At 37.9% G+C, this 17,639-nt stretch overlaps 7 protein-coding genes across 8 annotated transcripts; 6 read left to right on the forward strand and 1 right to left on the reverse strand.

Moving 5' to 3' along the window:
* Positions 1–330: 330 nt before the first annotated feature.
* On the forward strand, positions 331–2,230 carry LOC140874966 (berberine bridge enzyme-like 21). The gene has a single exon (XM_073278473.1). It carries the CDS (start codon positions 356–358, stop codon positions 2,066–2,068), a length of 1,713 nt encoding a protein of 570 aa, XP_073134574.1. The 5' UTR covers positions 331–355; the 3' UTR covers positions 2,069–2,230.
* Positions 2,231–3,649: 1,419 nt separating this feature from the next.
* LOC140875349 (monolignol oxidoreductase AtBBE-like 15) lies at positions 3,650–5,429 on the forward strand. Its single transcript, XM_073279014.1, has one exon. The coding sequence runs from the start codon at positions 3,657–3,659 to the stop codon at positions 5,271–5,273; it is 1,617 nt and encodes a 538-aa protein (XP_073135115.1). The 5' UTR covers positions 3,650–3,656; the 3' UTR covers positions 5,274–5,429.
* Positions 5,430–6,004: 575 nt separating this feature from the next.
* LOC140879047 (berberine bridge enzyme-like Cyn d 4) lies at positions 6,005–7,512 on the forward strand. The gene has a single exon (XM_073282683.1). The coding sequence runs from the start codon at positions 6,064–6,066 to the stop codon at positions 7,468–7,470; it is 1,407 nt and encodes a 468-aa protein (XP_073138784.1). The 5' UTR covers positions 6,005–6,063; the 3' UTR covers positions 7,471–7,512.
* An 81-nt stretch (positions 7,513–7,593) lies between these two features.
* Positions 7,594–9,114, reverse strand: LOC140879055 (putative RING-H2 finger protein ATL21A). The gene is made up of 2 exons (XM_073282690.1): positions 8,423–9,114; positions 7,594–8,275 (listed from the first exon to the last, which is right to left on the reverse strand). Exons 1-2 carry the CDS (start codon positions 9,063–9,065, stop codon positions 7,806–7,808), a joined length of 1,113 nt encoding a protein of 370 aa, XP_073138791.1. The 5' UTR covers positions 9,066–9,114; the 3' UTR covers positions 7,594–7,805.
* A 1,234-nt stretch (positions 9,115–10,348) lies between these two features.
* On the forward strand, positions 10,349–12,911 carry LOC140879058 (putative germin-like protein 2-1). 2 transcript variants are annotated; one of them, XM_073282708.1, is made up of 3 exons: positions 10,349–10,374; positions 11,985–12,073; positions 12,373–12,911. In XM_073282708.1, exons 1-3 carry the CDS (start codon positions 10,349–10,351, stop codon positions 12,909–12,911), a joined length of 654 nt encoding a protein of 217 aa, XP_073138809.1. The 2 variants fall into 2 exon arrangements, with proteins under 2 accessions (XP_073138809.1, XP_073138803.1); XM_073282702.1 differs by lacking the exon at positions 10,349–10,374 and having other exon boundaries at positions 11,947–12,073.
* A 931-nt stretch (positions 12,912–13,842) lies between these two features.
* On the forward strand, positions 13,843–16,127 carry LOC140876131 (tubulin beta-7 chain-like). Its single transcript, XM_073280008.1, has 3 exons — positions 13,843–14,382; positions 14,835–15,104; positions 15,248–16,127. Exons 1-3 carry the CDS (start codon positions 13,989–13,991, stop codon positions 15,928–15,930), a joined length of 1,347 nt encoding a protein of 448 aa, XP_073136109.1. The 5' UTR covers positions 13,843–13,988; the 3' UTR covers positions 15,931–16,127.
* A 537-nt stretch (positions 16,128–16,664) lies between these two features.
* On the forward strand, positions 16,665–17,454 carry LOC140876132 (putative germin-like protein 2-1). Its single transcript, XM_073280009.1, has 2 exons — positions 16,665–16,776; positions 16,925–17,454. The coding sequence occupies exons 1-2, from the start codon at positions 16,665–16,667 to the stop codon at positions 17,452–17,454; spliced, it is 642 nt and encodes a 213-aa protein (XP_073136110.1).
* Positions 17,455–17,639: the final 185 nt, after the last annotated feature.

Below are 17,639 nucleotides of genomic sequence, written 5' to 3' on the forward strand. Positions count from 1 at the left end.
TTAAAAATAATATATATTTCAATTTAAAAAATATAATTTTATATACACACATGACACAACGTGTGTGCTTCGTAACTAATTTAGATAAAAATTATCTTAAAACGATCTCACAGATGAAACAAATCATTCATAATAATCTATTAACTTTTGTCAAAAATATAAATGTTTATTATAAATATGAGAGTTTAACAATTTCATCAATTCATTTATTTATAACTATCACATTTAAAAAAAAAAAATTTAAAAAAACTCCCATTCTAACGGAAAACTTGGCCAATCACTGAATGTAAAAAAAAAAAGAAAAGAAAAAAAAGTACAAAAATAATAATCTGACAGTGGGCACGCATCGTGGAAAATGGTGGAGATATTCTTTCTTCTCCTTCCTCTTGTTTTTCTTTCATTTGGCATTTCTTGTTCTTCAGCAGCAATGGATTCTGTATACAGCTCCTATGTACAATGTTTTACGGATAATAATAAGAATGTCTCAGATTCCCAAATCTCAGCAATTGTCTACGCTCCCGCAAACCCTTCTTTCACCTCTCTTCTCCAATCCTACATTCGAAACCGCCGCTTCAAACTCTCCACCACCCCTAAACCCATCTTCATCATCACCCCCACGGAGCCTTCCCACGTCAGCGCCGCCGTCCTCTGCTCCAAGAAACTCGGACTGCAGCTGAAGATCCGTAGCGGCGGACATGACTACGAGGGAATCTCCTACGTGTCCGACACCGCGTTCCTTATGCTCGATATGTTCAATCTCCGTTCCATTGACATCAACATGGAAGATGAAACTGCGTGGGTGCAGTCCGGAGCTTTGCTTGGAGAATTGTATTACAGGATCTGGGAAAAGAGCAAGGTCCATGGATTCCCTGCTGGGGTCTGCCCCACTGTCGGAGTCGGCGGTCACATCAGCGGCGCTGGCTACGGCAACATGCTGCGCAAATACGGGCTTACGGTAGATCATGTCATCGACGCGCAGATTGTGACTGCCAATGGAAGTGTTTTAGACCGTCAAGCCATGGGAGAAGACCTTTTCTGGGCAATCCGCGGCGGCGGCGGCGCTAGTTTTGGTGTCATTCTGGCTTACAAGATAAAGCTAGTCCCGGTGCCACCAATTGTTACCGTTTTCAGGATTATTAAGGGTTTGGACCAGAATTCAACTGAAGCCCTTCTTCAATACCAACAAATTGCAGACAAGATTGACAATGATCTCTTCATCAGGATTCTCTTGCAGCCGATTACCAAGAACAAGATTCGAACTGTTCGAACCACATTCATCGGAATGTTCCTCGGTGATTCCACCAGGCTGTTATCTGTCACCGATTCAGGATTCCCGGAATTGGGGCTGACCAAACTCGATTGCAAAGAAATGTCTTGGATTGATTCAGTTCTGTACTGGGCTAATTTCGACAACACCACTACCCCAAGTGCTCTTTTAAGCAGAACCTCAGATTCCATCAACTTCTTGAAACGCAAATCAGATTACGTGAAGACGCCCATTTCCAGGTCGGGCCTGGAATCCCTGTTCAATAAGATGGTTGAAATCGGTAAAGTCGGGCTTGTTTTCAATTCTTACGGCGGGAGAATGAGTGAAATACCCGAATCCGAGACCCCATTTCCTCATCGAGCTGGTAACATTTTCAAGATTCAGTATTCCGTAAATTGGAAAGAAGAAGGGGAAGCAGCAGACAATAATTTCATCGATCAGGCAAGACAGTTGTACGATTTCATGGAGCCTTTCGTTTCGAGCAATCCAAGAGAAGCATACCTCAATTATAGGGACTTGGATATTGGCACAACTGACAACGGAAAGAACAGCTACAATGAAGGAAAAGTTTATGGGACGAAATATTTCAAGAGCAATTTCGACAGGCTGGTGAAGATCAAGACAGCTTTTGATCCAGACAATGTGTTTAGGAATGAACAAAGCATACCCACACTGGCTTCGCCTCAAGAAGAAAATAAAGGGAGCCATTTTAGTGCTGCATCATTGAAATTATCAGTGCTTATCCAATGCTTGACTGCACTAAGTCTTGGGAATTTTGCAAATTTGCCATGCAAAATATAGCTTAGTTAGTAAATAACATACGTCAAATTGTTGTTCAATGTGTGGAGAGCGAGAAACTTTATGTGCATGTAAATGATGGCATATTTCAATGGCTTTTTCCCAATGATATGTGAAAAAGAAGATGTTGGTTGATCTAGAAAACTTATTCACGTCAAATCCTTATTATAAATATATAAACTTGTATTAAACTAGATAACATTGGCCTCGACTTTGTCTTAAGTCTGTTATGTTTTCTGATATGAGATATCAAATTTTTTTGGCCTTTTTTGCTAAATTTGCAAGAAGAGAATCCATGCCCAAAATATTTAGCACTCCCAAATTGCGAAGAGCTCTTCACTCTGACTAAAATTTCCGGCCAACCAAACAAGCAATCCGGACCATTTAAAAACCAAGACTTGTATGATGATTATGAGATGCAACAACACAAGCAATTCTTGCTATGCTGGCCTACATGCGAAGTTTCTGTAACAAGAGCAGCCTTAGAAGAATCCCATGCCCAAATTCCCAACAATAGGGGGTTATTTTCTTATGCGAGAGAATGAATTTCTTGATGCTTCTCCTCTTCTTCATTCTGCATTAACCAAATGCCATTTTTTTGTTACTTCATCAATTAAAGAAGAGAAGTTTTGTACAATATTCAATGCAGAACAAGTATTTGGAGTAGATAAATTCATGTTCCTCTCACTGATCCAATCCATTTATTTTTTAGACGTGGATGCTCCACATGTTCTTAGATTCCTTTGCTTTTACTGCTTTTTTAAAAAAAATTCTGTTGTTTATTGTTTCCTTTTCTCTACTTTTCATGGTTTATTTTAAGCTAGCTCCCACCATAACAGTACCCCCAGCTCAGATATCACAGCGATAATCACCCACAAAAGTTTATAATTTCCTCCATGTAGACACACAATCCAATCAGAATCTTGGGTTGGAACAAGATAGCCTTCTAGTAATCAGTAGGTAAGGTTATAAGTTACTACAAAGTAACCAAGTTAATCACGGCCGCCATCCGTGCCGGTTCAAATGCACCAAAGTGCATTGGCCAATATGAAACTTTATCCAAAAAGATTGCATTTACTTTACTTTTAAGGTTCATCTTTGACCATTGTGTTTCTATTTTAACTTAATGAGCAAGGAGTTAAATCTCACAAACACAATATTTCGGGATTTACAGCAAAGTAGAATATTAAAAACCTACAGTTTTTTGTTTTTCTATTTAAAACTGTTTGCAGGATGTTACCAGAGTGGTTTTCCCATTCAATGGAGTGTGTTATTTTCCTCTCTTTGGACATCCTTAAAGCAACAAATGAACGTGAATTTGTAATTTAGAAGGCAAGAATGGAAATTTAGGCAAAGAACCTCAATTCTGTAGTCAAAAAGTGCTCAGATACTTGGAAATTCATTAAGCATAAACTTATGTTGATTTTCTTACCTCATCATTATATTTCTAATCACCCACCTAACAAGTAGTGAACCATGACATTCACTACATATCATATGGGGTCATCAAGAAACCACAAAGTCCATAAATACCTCAGTTCCCCAACACACAACTTAAAAATTGCTTCACATCAGTGAAAAAAACTCTATCATGGGATCCTCAACCTGTTTATTTCTTACACTGAACACGATTCTGCTCTTTTCTTCATTGGTCAGTTCGCAACCAATTCTTGAAAAACTCTACCAGTGCATTTCTCTAAATTCCGACCTCTCTATCCCTTTTTCAACAGCTTTCTTTTCCCCGGACAATGCTTCGTTCAACTCCATCCTACAATCCTCTGCACAAAACTTGAGGTATTTGCTCCCTTCCGTGCCTAAACCTCAGTTGATATTCACTCCATTGACTGAAAATCATGTTCAAGCAGCTGTTATTTGTGCGAAAGAACTTGATATCCAGTTCAGAGTGAGAAGCGGAGGCCATGATTATGAAGGCCTTTCTTACACGTCAGAGATGGAACAACCATTCATAGTTGTAGACCTTTCAAAACTTCGATCTGTTGCTGTAGATATCCAGGATAATAGTGCATGGGTTCAGGCTGGTGCAACAAACGGCGAACTTTATTACAGAATTTCACAGAAAAGCAAGACTCATGGGTTCCCTGCTGGACTTTGCCCCAGCTTAGGAATTGGAGGGCACGTAACTGGAGGAGCATATGGTACCCTGATGAGGAAATATGGGCTAGGAGCGGATAATGTGATTGATGCACGAATAGTTGATGCCAGTGGCAGGATTCTTGACAGGGATTCTATGGGGGAAGACCTTTTCTGGGCTATTAGAGGAGGCGGTGGAGCTAGTTTCGGGGTGATTCTATCATGGAAGGTAAGACTTGTTCCTGTTCCAGCAACTGTCACGGTTTTCACCATTCCAAAGACCTTGGAACAGAATGCAACAAAAATTCTCCACAAGTGGCAACTAGTTGCTGACAATATTGATGAAGATCTCTTTGTCAGAGTCATTATACAAGCTATAGATGCTGGGAAGAAAGGTGAAAGAACCATCCAAACTGTTTATAATGCTGTGTTTATTGGAAGAACAGAAAGACTTCTCCAGGTGATGGATGAAAGCTTCCCTGAATTGGGATTGACTCGAAAAGATTGCACTGAAATGAGTTGGATTCAATCAGTGCTTTACATTGCTGGTTTTCCAAAAAATACGCCACCCGAGGTTTTGCTCCAGGGAAAGTCTTTATTTAAGAACTACTTCAAAGCCAAATCAGACTTTGTCAAAGAGCCAATACCAGTGACCGGGCTTGAAGGGTTGTGGAAAAGGATACTCGAAGAAGATTCACCATTGATGATATGGAATCCGTATGGTGGAATGATGAGTAAGATATCAGAATCCGAAATCCCTTTCCCACACAGAAAAGGGGTTCTTTTCATGATACAATATCTAACCCTTTGGAATGATGAAAAGCCCGAATCCGAAGCCAAGCACATGGACTGGATAAGGAAGCTTTATAATTACATGGCCTCTTATGCTTCCAAGTTTCCAAGAGAAGCCTATGTGAATTATAGAGATCTTGATTTGGGAGTGAACAAGAATGCTACAAGTTGCATAACATCAATTTCATGGGGTACCAAATATTTTAAGGACAATTTTAACAGACTATTGAAGGTGAAGACTAAGGTTGATCCCGATAATTTCTTCAGACATGAACAGAGCATTCCAACTCTTCCATTGATGGATCAGAGAAGAGGAAGAGAATGATTAGCTAAAAAGTAGTTTGGAAAATATATTCAGGCTACTATTTAAAGATTTGCTGCAACTGATATCCCTTTTCATAATTTGTTTTGTGTTCTATTTGCAGTTTGATTGTCCTAAAAGTTTTATATTCCACTTCTTGTAATTGGATTTTCGGTAATATTCCAGCTAGTACTTTAAACATGTTACATGATTGCAGATCATTTCCTTTTCTCCAATTCTTTAGATTTTGATTGGGGAATTGCATATTTTATGAACATTTTCATCCGTTTGTCACTTTGTTTAGCTTTACCTCCTAAAATTCATAAACACATAGAGAAATGGATCAAAAAATATAAGCTTTGGAGTGCATAATTAAAAGTATAGTTATATTCACTAAGCTGTACGTTATGAATGCAGTGACATTTAAGCATAAATTTACTCTACATTAATATTCTTTAACATTAATTCATATTTAAGCATTATTTACTATGTCCACTTTCAGTTACCTGCATAAAAACTTGGACTAAAACCGTTTCATTATGGAAGCTTTACATGTTACACAACACTGATATAAATACACAATCCGGTTGAAAAGCACATTTTTACAGAACAGTGGATTAAAATCATGTTAATCCCTTCCACAGTGTCATTAATACTTGTCTTGTTTTGTTTTCCTTCCATAGTTGTATCTAAAGCTGTCCATGACCACCATGAAACCTTCGAAAAGTGCCTATGGAACAAGTCTCGCTGTCTCTCCGAACCTATCCTCCACACCATCTTCTCAGAGTCTTATTGGCCTATTCTCCTATCGACTATGCGAAATCTCAGATTCAATTACACCAACACACGTAAACCTTTCTACATAATCACACCAGAAAGTTATGATCAAGTAAAAAGGGCTGTTGTGTGCTCGAAAAAACACAACGTTGAGATAAGAACCCGAAGTGGTGGCCATGACTATGAAGGCCAGTCGGTGACTGGTCCAAGACCATTCATACTTCTTGATTTACAGAAGCTGAGAAAAGTGAAGGTTAATGTGCAAGATCAAACTGCATGGGTTCAAGCCGGTGCAACATTGGGTGAACTCTACTATTACATTGCTCAGAAGAGCAAGACCCTTGGTTTTCCAGCCGGGGTTTGCCCTACGGTTGGCGTAGGCGGTCACATAAGCGGAGGTGGACAAGGTACCTTGTCAAGAAAATACGGCTTAGCGGCGGATAATGTTGTTGATGCACTGATAGTTGATGTCAAAGGGAGACTTCTTAACAGAAAACAGATGGGTAAGGATGTGTTTTGGGCTATCCGAGGTGGTGGAGCAGCGAATTTTGGAGTCGTTGTTGCTTGGAAGATCAAGTTGGTTAAAGTACCACAAAAAGTGACGGTTTTTACCGTACGCAGCTCCTTAGAAGAAGGTGCGACCCAGCTTGTTGCAAAATGGCAAAGGATAGCATATCGGTTTCCTGAAGATCTTTTCGTAAGACTACACTTCGGTCCATACAAGAACAAGAAAGGCAAAGCATCAATGCTAATTGCATTCAGGGGACTTTACTTGGGCACAGTTAAGCAACTCCTACCACTGATGAAAAAACAATTCCCTGAGATGGGGTTGAAGGCTAGTCATTGCCAAGAAACAACTTGGATCGGTTCCGTGTTATATTTCGAAAAAGGGGTCATAAAAGAGAACTCCACGAAAGAGTTGCTGAATTGGAAAGAAACAAATCCTGTATTTCAAAAACCAAAATCAGACATTATGACAAAGCTCATGCCAGAAAAAGCTCTGAAGAAACTGTGGCGAGTTTACTTGAAGGGGATTCCCGGGGTGCTGATCATGACACCCTATGGTGGGAAAATGAGCAGTATTTCAGAGGATGCAACGCCATTTCCGCACAGGTCTGGAACCTTGTTCAGCATATTGTACTTGTCTGATTGGAACAGAACCTCGATGGCGGTGGCGAAGGAGAAATATGGGTGGCTTCAGAGGATTTACAAATTCATGGGAAAGTATGCTTCTAAGCCAAGAACTTCATATCTGAATTATAAAGATTTGGACTTGGGAAAGGACTACGAAGGATTGGCGAATTACACACAGGCTTCCGCCTGGGGTAAAATGTATTTCAAAAATAATTTCAAGAAACTGGCGGAGGTAAAACATAGGTTTGATCCAGAGAATTATTTCAAGAATGAGCAAAGTATTCCACCACTGGAACCAGACTCAGATTAGTGTAACGACGTGTTGTGAAATTCCTTTGGTTTGTTTACTTCTTATCCTTATTATGATCAGTGATCTTGTTTGTCGTTTCAAATTATGGTTGATACAGGGGCAAAGGTTTAAGCAGCCATTGAAATAATTCAACTTTCCTGGATTGATACAGAGTATATTTGAACAAAAAGTGTTGATATCTTTCTACCCTCGGGTCACCCTTTGTTTTTGAGGTATTTATGAGTGGCGTCTGTTATGTACGTATGTAAACAAGAGCCAAACATTTACAACAACAAAAAAGAACGAAAGATGGCAAGATAAATCAGCAATGTAGGCAGGATTCGAAGTCCAGGATTTTAAGCTGTAGCATTTCTGCAAATGGGGCATGAAGTGTGAGTCCTCAGCCACAGGTCTATGCAGCTCTCGTGGAAGCAATGCCCACACTGAATAATGCTTTTCACAGCCTCTGTGGGATTGTACTCTTCCAAACAAATTGGACAAGTTGTGCTATTAGGCCCTGGGATTCGTCGACTTTCTCCGAGGTGAATGGTTTTGAACCTATTTGCGGCAGCGATGTTACCAGAGCCTGCTGTCACACTGGAGGGTGGGGGTGGGGGTGGGGTTGGGGTTGCTCTCCGAACAGGAAAGCCTCTTTGGTTTCTGTTTCGAACAGCTCGAGCTGAGCGACCAACTCCGTCAGCTATCCGTCTTATAATCTTCCTTATCCAACTTATGAAATATATTAATGCAAGAACCAATCCATAGACAACAAATCCAGCCACGTTTGGTAGAACAAGGCTTAAGAAAACTATCAACACAACATAGCCTGCAAACGGAAACACACCAATTATCTAATGAAGAATTATATTTTGAATTTTAAGTTTCTTACCCTCTAGTAAATGATGAAATTAACTAAGGACATTGGCACATCGAGGATCAAGAAAGTGATAAAGATGGACCATTTTTTTTTTACCTGCCCCGTGACGTTTTTTCTTGACACAAGCTTCGCAAGTCGTTACATTCCATTTCAACATAAGATCATCATCGAATCCATTGAATTCATACTGAAGAGGCGAGGAAACTGGGATAGGCACGGTCACCATCACGCTGCATCCTAAAGAAATGATCTCTTCTGCACGCGATATGGATGAAGTTGCCAATACAGAGAATGTGGAGTTGCTGAGGCAACCGATAGCGGTTAAATTACTTGAACTTAAATTCCCTCGGGGGCAGCCGTAAAACGTGTAGTTCTGATAGCTCACAGCGATGAGAGGCGAATAGGAAACGCCTGTAGTCAAGAAACGGCTGGCGAGGCAAGAAGCGTTTGTAGGATAGAGTTGTATGACATTGCTTGAATAGTTGATATTCCTTACATATAAATCCCCGAAAGAAGGAAGATTCAGAAGGGGAGCAACTGACTGGGCATCGGTGCATGTTAAATTTAAGGTAAGATAGTCGCAACCCTTTTGGTTTTGGCCCTGTAACTGGAAAGGGTACCGTATTGGCAAGGTTTTGTTTGCACAAAATGAATCGGAACAAGCGTTCTTGGAATGAACTATGGGGAAGATGAAGAGAAGAAGAAAAGGGATCACCAAGATCTGATTTTTTCTGGGCATCGAATGATGTAAGTATGATGAAGACTGGAAAGTATTACAGGGCCCGGGATGTGACGATGAACAATTACAATGCACATTCTGTTGAAGAATTAGCGCTTAAATCTGGTGAAGTCAACGGTTTTTGTGGCAAAGTTGTGGTTGACTTGGGAGGGTAATTTGTAGGAAAAGGCAAGTTCAAGGTATATATGTAGGGAAATTGACCTCTAAATGAGCCTTTGATTTGTTCAAAACATCAAATAATGTTCAATATTTTATGCCAATAGATAGATAGATGCCTTGCTTTGTGAAATATTTCTAGTTATAGTTGAATATTTTAAAGTCTTTTTCCTTTAAGAATAAGATATGACTATTTAATGGTACGAGTACAGCCACAACATTCACACACACTGGTTTTGTTTGTAAACGATTTTTTTGGAAAATAAATTATGAATAAAAAAAATTTAGATTTATATTTTGAGGACAACTATTTACATAAGGGCAAAGTTTTGCTTAAAATTTTTATATTCCGAGGAATATTTTAGAAAATAAATAGTTTTTTTGAGAAATAATTTTATATTTTTGTTCAATTATTTCTTAGTCAGATGGCTTTTATTTTATTAATTTGTTAAATGACTCGGGATTTTGTTTTAGAAAATATTAATAAGTTTGTTGATCAGGATAAGATATTCTAAAATATAGAAACAGTATATTTGATTAATTTTGTCACTTAAAATCAAATGACCGATGTCCTAATATTCTATTTAGGAAAGATGATTTGAACTTTGAAGAGGGCATAATAATCTAATAAATAAAGGTCAGTACGTGAAGTACAAAGAGAGTGGGAAATTTCATGCTCCTTTCACGTACAACTTGTTTTCCCGATGAATATATGGGTTGGCCCGAATGTTTATTTAATAATAGGAGAATTATTGCTACGTTCTTGGGCTACTTTCGGAATTTTCATGTTCTTTTTATTGGGCCTTCTGGCCCGTTTTGTGTGCCAAGAATATATGTATGCATAGACGAGAAAATACATTCATGTATATAGCTTATCAAAATCCAAAATTAAGAACAATGCTTTCGGTTGTGGGTCTTCACGTCACATAAAAAAAAAAAAAGACACATCATTCCCAAAGGTATTCAGTTGTTGGCGGTCCTCTAATTGTGTAGATTAGGTGACGAAACATTTGATAATTTTGTTTCCGCTATTAATATTTTCTACTTGACTTGGTGCTTGATTTATTCAAATAGAGGTTCTTTCTTCGAAAAAAAAGGTTGCAATTTAAACCAAAAAATAAAGTTGCATGTCTGCTAGCTTCCTCCTTGTTTAGTCTTTACATTTTTGTTCTCTTTGTTGGTTTGTTCATTTTCTTAGTCTTTTTCTCGAACTTATATCCAAGCATGTCAACATGTTCACTCTCGGGACACATACGGTGCCCAAAAATGAAATAAGACTCGTATATAACATTCTCATATATTGTGTTTAATTGTAAAGTGTGAGAGAGATTGAAAATAAGAGATCATATCATGAGGAATAATATGGAGAGTTGGGTTTTTTTAAAAAAAAATTAATGTTTAACATTAATATATAAATATAGAAATTAGGGAAAACAAATTGAAGATATCAACACTCGAAACCAGATGATTAAATATTCAAATTAAGAATAAGGAAATTAAATCAACCATGTTGAATTAATTAATGCCCTTATACAAATAACAAAAAAATTCTTGTAAGACGATCTCAAGGATAAATTTTAATTGTGAGATGAATTTTTTAATTGAATCATCCATGTATTAATTTCTTATCCCAAAAATATAATATTTTATTGTAAATATGAGTGTATTTGACTAAACTATATAAAATTGCCCGGTCTAATCGAAGAAATAGGCTGCCATCTTTTCAAATATAAATATAATAAAAAACAAAAGAGAATGCTTAATAAATTACAAGTTTAGAAAATTTTAAAAAAAAAGAGAATGGTTTTTTTATCCATTAATTTATTTATTTCTTGATGTTATTCCATTAATTTTTCAAATAAAAAACTATATAAAATTGCCAGGTCTTATAGAAGGAATGGGCGGCCGTTTTTTAAAATATATATAGATATATATATAATAAAAAAAACAAATATGAATTTTTTTTATCGATTAACTTGTTTATTTTTAGATTTTGTTCATTAATTTTTCAAATTTTGTTTTTGATACCCTAAATTTTATTTTTTAATTATTTTTGTCTAATTACCAACTGACAAGTCGACAAGTCAGTATTTTTAAAAAACACGCAAGTAATTTCCAGTATTACGTCGGCAATTGAACAAAATAACTGAAAATTAAAAGTTAATGTATCAAAACCAAAATTTGAAATTAACTTAATGAACTAAAACAAAAAATTAAACAAGTCAGCGTGCCTAAAAAATTAAACATCCGTGATCCAAAAAAAAAAATTACACATCCAAATCGCCAATTTGTTTGGATAAATATATGATTAGTCTAAAGTTTCAAAATATGATAAATATCGCCTGCAACTTGCCTTCTTGTCTCGAATCCATGCACTGTCGAGTTAACATTGTGGCGTAGATGTTAACAGAACATATTTTTGTCAGCTAGCTAGCTATAGGTTAATCATGCATGTTTTAATGAGGACAACTACTTCCCAACATTTATTGTGTCGGATTTTTTTGTTTTATCCATGAAATATTATCGATGCGTCTTAATAATTAAACCCAAAAGTCTTTGGGTTCAGCGTCAGACTTCTTCTTGTAAGATTAAAGAATCAATGCATGGGAATATATATGACTTGGTCTTGTATTAATTGGATATTAGCTGTCACGTGAGAAACTGAGAATATAAACACACAGCATTCCCTGGTAACTAATTTAATTTGAAGCGTATCTTACACAAAATGGCAAATTTCATGCTAATAATTATCGCGATGAATAGCATACTCGCATTTGTGTCTTGGGATTTCGCCCTAGCCCATGAACCTAGCCCTCTTCAAGATTTTTGCGTTGCGGACTTCAATAGCACAGGTCAGAATAATTATTAAGGAGTGTTTAGAAGAGTGGAGAGTACTTTTCAATTTTTCGACGTGCTAGCTAGCTACATATATACATGTATGTATATATGTTGAACGATGTTGTTATATGAATATATAGTGCTCATATATCAGATCTAGCCGTCCAGTTTTTTTTATGTGAAATGTTCATCTATCCTTTGGATAGGATAGTACTCGAAAGATAACATCTACGGAAATTGAACTAATGGGGTACTTTTCTTGTGTATATATATATATATATATATATTAATATGTACAATGCATGGCATGCAGTGAGGGTGAATGGTTTTGCTTGCCTAGACCCGAAGCAAGTGACAGCCGATAACTTCCTTTTCAGAGGCCTAAACATACCAGGAAACACATCTAACCCATTGGGCTCCTTCGTAAACAGGCCGACTGTGTTGGAGATCCCCGGCCTCAACACCCTCGGCATCTCCACCGTCCGCGTCGACTATGCCCCCGGAGGGGTGGTCCCACCGCACCGACACCCGCGGGCCTCCGAAATACTGACCGTGGTGGCCGGAACGGTGTTTGTGGGCTTCGTGACGTCCCACCCCGAAAACAGGCTGATTTCGAAAACATTGCACGAGGGAGATGTGTTTGTTTTCCCATTTGGACTGATTCACTTCCAACAAAACGTTGGCCAAGGGAATGCTGTTACTATGGCTTTCTTGAGCAGCCAGAACCCTGGTGTTATCGCCATTGCGAATACCGTTTTCGGGTCGAAACCTGCCATAAACGATCAGGTGTTGGCCAAGGCTTTCCGGGTTGATAAGTCCATCATCCATCAGCTCCAAGCTCCACATAATTAAGTTTGGTTGTATGTGATTCTTTTAATCAGAGAAATTAATGTACGTGTGAGTTATTTAATAAGAAAAGGAGATAATATTGTATGCTAAGGTTGTAGATCAATTTCGATTATATATATATTCATTTTGTGTTTCCAAATATTAATCCGGAAATTAGAGTTGGTTATTTTAAGAAAGTTTTATATATAATGTCATCTGTTGAGGAAATATTGTAAGAAATAATATCTAACGTGAAGTTTCAACTTTTAATTTGGGGAAAAATTAAAGTTTTTTCATTCCCGGCCAAAACACATTACATAGACATATATATGTATGACACCCAAAAACAAAAATGTATGAGTAGGTCCGGTCAGTCGACCGGTCCAATACATGTAGGAGAACAATAATATTTTTTTAACTTATCTTCAAAAAAATAATAATAATAATAATATTTTTTTTAACATAAAACAATATATTATATTTTTTTTTGAATCGGATTGAAAATTATATGTATCATAAAATTGAGATAGTCTTGCAAGTTTTAGTGAATATGAATTTCCATCTAATCGATTTTACATGATTTTCATATATCATTAGTATTTTATAAATCAACAATTTTCCTGTCAAAAAAATCAACAATTTTTTTTTTCTTTCACAAAATTTATTCATTATTATAATTATAATAATTTAAGAAATTCTAATAAAGGACTATATATCTTCTATGCTCTTGCGTATAATAATTCCTAAGAATTAAATAAACTATAACAAAAATTTCTATAAAACGATTTGAATTGTTAAAAAAATTTTCATAATCACTTATTTTTAAAATTGCAAACACTGCCTTAAAAAAAATTTACATTTATATCAAAATACCATTTTTCATTGGTAAATATATGTCAAACGGACACGTGTATATTTTACATTTGATTCTTTGAATATCTCCGGTCTATTTTGTCCTCCAATGAATGAACTCCCTCGATTTGCTCTCATCCACTCCCGGGAAAAATCCACACACACAGCAAAAGCGCTCATAAATTTCGTCGAACCAAAAATATCTCAAGATTCTCCATTTTCCAGGCACAAAAAATATCCGGCGGAAAAATGAGAGAAATCCTCCACATCCAAGGCGGTCAATGCGGAAACCAGATCGGCGCCAAGTTCTGGGAGGTCATCTGCGACGAGCATGGCATAGATCAGACGGGAAAATACAGCGGCGATTCCGAACTCCAGATCGAGCGCGCTAATGTCTATTACAACGAAGCCAGCGGCGGAAGGTTCGTTCCACGCGCCGTCCTCATGGACCTGGAGCCCGGTACTATGGACTCTGTTAGATCTGGCCCTTTCGGCCAGATCTTCAGGCCGGACAACTTCATCTTCGGCCAGTCTGGTGCGGGGAATAATTGGGCCAAGGGGCATTACACCGAGGGAGCTGAATTGATTGATGCCGTGTTGGATGTTGTTCGCAAAGAGGCTGAGAATTGTGACTGCTTGCAAGGTAATCCGTCGACTTGGTTGTAGTTTATCTCTGCTTTTGTTTTGTTAGATCGGGTATAGATAGCGTTACACGTAGAAAGTTTCTCGGTGAGATGTTTTCTCAATGTAATTCTTGTACTGATATTTTGTTCCCCTTCTAATTTGTTCGTCGATATGAGGCTATTTTTGTTGGTTCAAGTTGAAATCTTTGAGTCTCTGCAGTGTTATTTTTCGCAAGTATCTATTATTCTCTTTTTTCTTTTCTTGTTTTTTCTCCTCCCTCCATTTGGGGTTTGGTTAATATTTTACCCACAAAAATCTTGTGCATTCTTGTTCTTCAATTTTTTCCTTATCAGGCGCTGGTTATGCTCGATTCCTTTTTTAGCTGCCTAAGAAAGGTTAAGGCTACCTAGCATGATGCAAGTGCACTAACTTGTACCAGATTGTGTTAATGCTGAATCATGTTATGGACAGGATTTCAAGTGTGTCATTCTTTGGGTGGAGGCACTGGATCTGGAATGGGCACCCTTTTGATATCCAAGATCAGGGAAGAGTATCCAGATCGCATGATGTTGACGTTTTCAGTCTTTCCTTCTCCAAAGGTATCCGACACTGTTGTTGAGCCATATAATGCTACCCTTTCTGTTCATCAACTTGTGGAGAACGCAGATGAGTGTATGGTTTTGGATAACGAGGCTCTTTATGATATCTGTTTCCGTACTCTTAAGCTGTCCACTCCTTCATGTAAGCCTATTGATTAAATTTTTATATTACCATACCTTGTATAGTTATTGAAATATGATCTGGATCACTGAATGCTTATAGTTTGCAATGCAATAATGTAACAGTTTTTTATTTGCTAAAGTTTTGGTTATTCTGTGTTTCAGTCGGTGACCTCAACCATCTGATCTCGGCGACCATGAGTGGTATCACATGCTGTCTCCGGTTCCCAGGTCAACTGAACTCTGACCTGAGGAAACTTGCTGTTAATCTTATCCCCTTCCCTCGTCTTCATTTCTTCATGGTTGGATTTGCACCTCTAATCTCAAGAGGCTCCCAGCAGTACCGGGCTCTTACAGTACCCGAACTAACACAGCAAATGTGGGATGCAAAGAATATGATGTGTGCTGCAGACCCACGCCATGGTCGGTATTTGACTGCCTCGGCCATGTTCCGTGGTAAGATGAGTACCAAAGAAGTTGACGAACAGATGATCAATATTCAAAACAAGAACTCGTCCTACTTTGTTGAATGGATTCCAAACAATGTCAAGTCTAGTGTCTGTGACATCCCACCCAAGGGACTGAAAATGGCATCCACTTTCATTGGGAACTCGACTGCAATCCAGGAGATGTTCAGGCGTGTTAGTGAGCAATTCACTGCTATGTTCAGGCGTAAAGCTTTCTTGCATTGGTACACAGGTGAAGGAATGGACGAAATGGAGTTTACCGAGGCCGAGAGCAACATGAATGATCTTGTTGCCGAGTATCAGCAGTACCAGGATGCTACTGCAGATGATGAATATGATGCTAATGAGGATGAGGAAGCACAAGATGAGGCGTCCATGTGAAACTGATTTTTCGACTTGCTGTGACGTGTCCAAGTCTCTTTGTTGATTTTATCTTTGGATGCGTTGCTGTTGTACTATAGAGATCGGTTTAGATTGATGTAATCATATGCATGGATATGGCTTGGTTTGAGATGGGTGTGACAATGTGTGTTTTGTGTCTCATTCTAAATTGAACAATGAAGGTTTGCATTCAGTAATTTCAGATTTGCCTTGTTGGAGCACATTCTTATGGTCCTCACTTGGGTTTCGTGTGAAACTAAAGTTCTACTGTATTTTTGCCCTTGCCAGAATGACGTCTTAGAAATGGTCGATTAAAAATTTATTAGGATCAGTAATGTATGATTGGTTAAATGCTACTTGGCGAGATTAAGCATAGTCACATGTTTCGGCTGTTTTCGTCTGTTTAAACAACCAATACATAGTTAAACAATTAGCACATAGTTACAATCACACTATTATATTTTATTTTTTTAATAAAACAATCACACTATTTGTAATAGCATGAAGGAATAAACTCATGTACACATCACAAGTTTAGGTATTTCGCAAAATTTGAATCGTCGTGGGTTGCATTGATAATATCTGTCACTTTGGAGTTATATAGTAAGGACGGCACAATGTTCAACAATATAATTTCATCATCTTGCTCTATAAAATCAGGCCTGAATTGGCTTTAGCTTTCTGAGAAATTTAAGCTATCCATTACGCACGTTTTGCTGCATCAATATAACCCAATGCCTTCCAATTTTCTTTTGTTGGGATTTTTTATTGCGACTTTTACGGTTTGTTTGGCGTCTGATCCAAGCCCTCTTCAAGATTTTTGTGTTGCTAACCCCAAAGGATCTGGTATTTAATTTATTCATGAATCTCATTGTTGTGACAATAGCAATAAATAAGAAATCTCTGGTTATTTACAACATGTTTTGAAATCATGCAGGCTTGATTCATACTGCCTTGACTCCACTGTTTTCTTTGCTGGATTCTTTATTTCGAGTAAATGGCTTTGCATGCAAGGATCCCAAACTCGTGCAAGCTGATGATTTCTTCTTCAGTGGCCTTAACATAACAGGCAACACTTCTAATCCAGTGGGATCCAAAGTGACTCCAGTGACAGTCACTCAGATTCCAGGGCTCAACACACTGGGGATTTCAATGGTCCGGATCGACTTTTCCCCGTCGGGGGTCAATCCTCCCCACACTCATCCTCGTGCTACTGAAATACTGACTGTCATTGAAGGCTCCCTGGAAGTGGGATTCGTCACCTCCAATCCCAATAATACTCTCATCTCTAAAGTACTCGTAAAGGGGGACGTGTTTGTGTTTCCTCAAGGTCTTGTTCACTTTCAGCGCAATACTGGCAATGCTAGTGCTGTTGCTATTGCAGGACTCAGCAGCCAAACCCCTGGAGTGATCACCATTGGAAACGCAGTTTTTGGATCCAATCCGGCTATCCCGGACGATCTTCTCGCAAAATCATTTCAAGTGGATGCAAAAACTGTGGACTTGATACAGTCCAAGTTCTAGGCAGACTTCTTGGTTTATGCAATAACGATTTCCAATTATATTAATATTATTTGTTTTCATTGAAAAAGGATTTATCAATAATTAACTATCTTAACCTTTATTCTCTTTCTCCGTCGTATCAACTAGTGCGTGATAGTGTTCAAGATCCATCATGATTTGGTCTCAATGGCATAGCTCTAAAGATT

Source organism: Henckelia pumila, chromosome 1 (assembly GCF_033568475.1).
Source record: "Henckelia pumila isolate YLH828 chromosome 1, ASM3356847v2, whole genome shotgun sequence".
Classification (NCBI taxonomy): Eukaryota; Viridiplantae; Streptophyta; class Magnoliopsida; order Lamiales; family Gesneriaceae; genus Henckelia; species Henckelia pumila.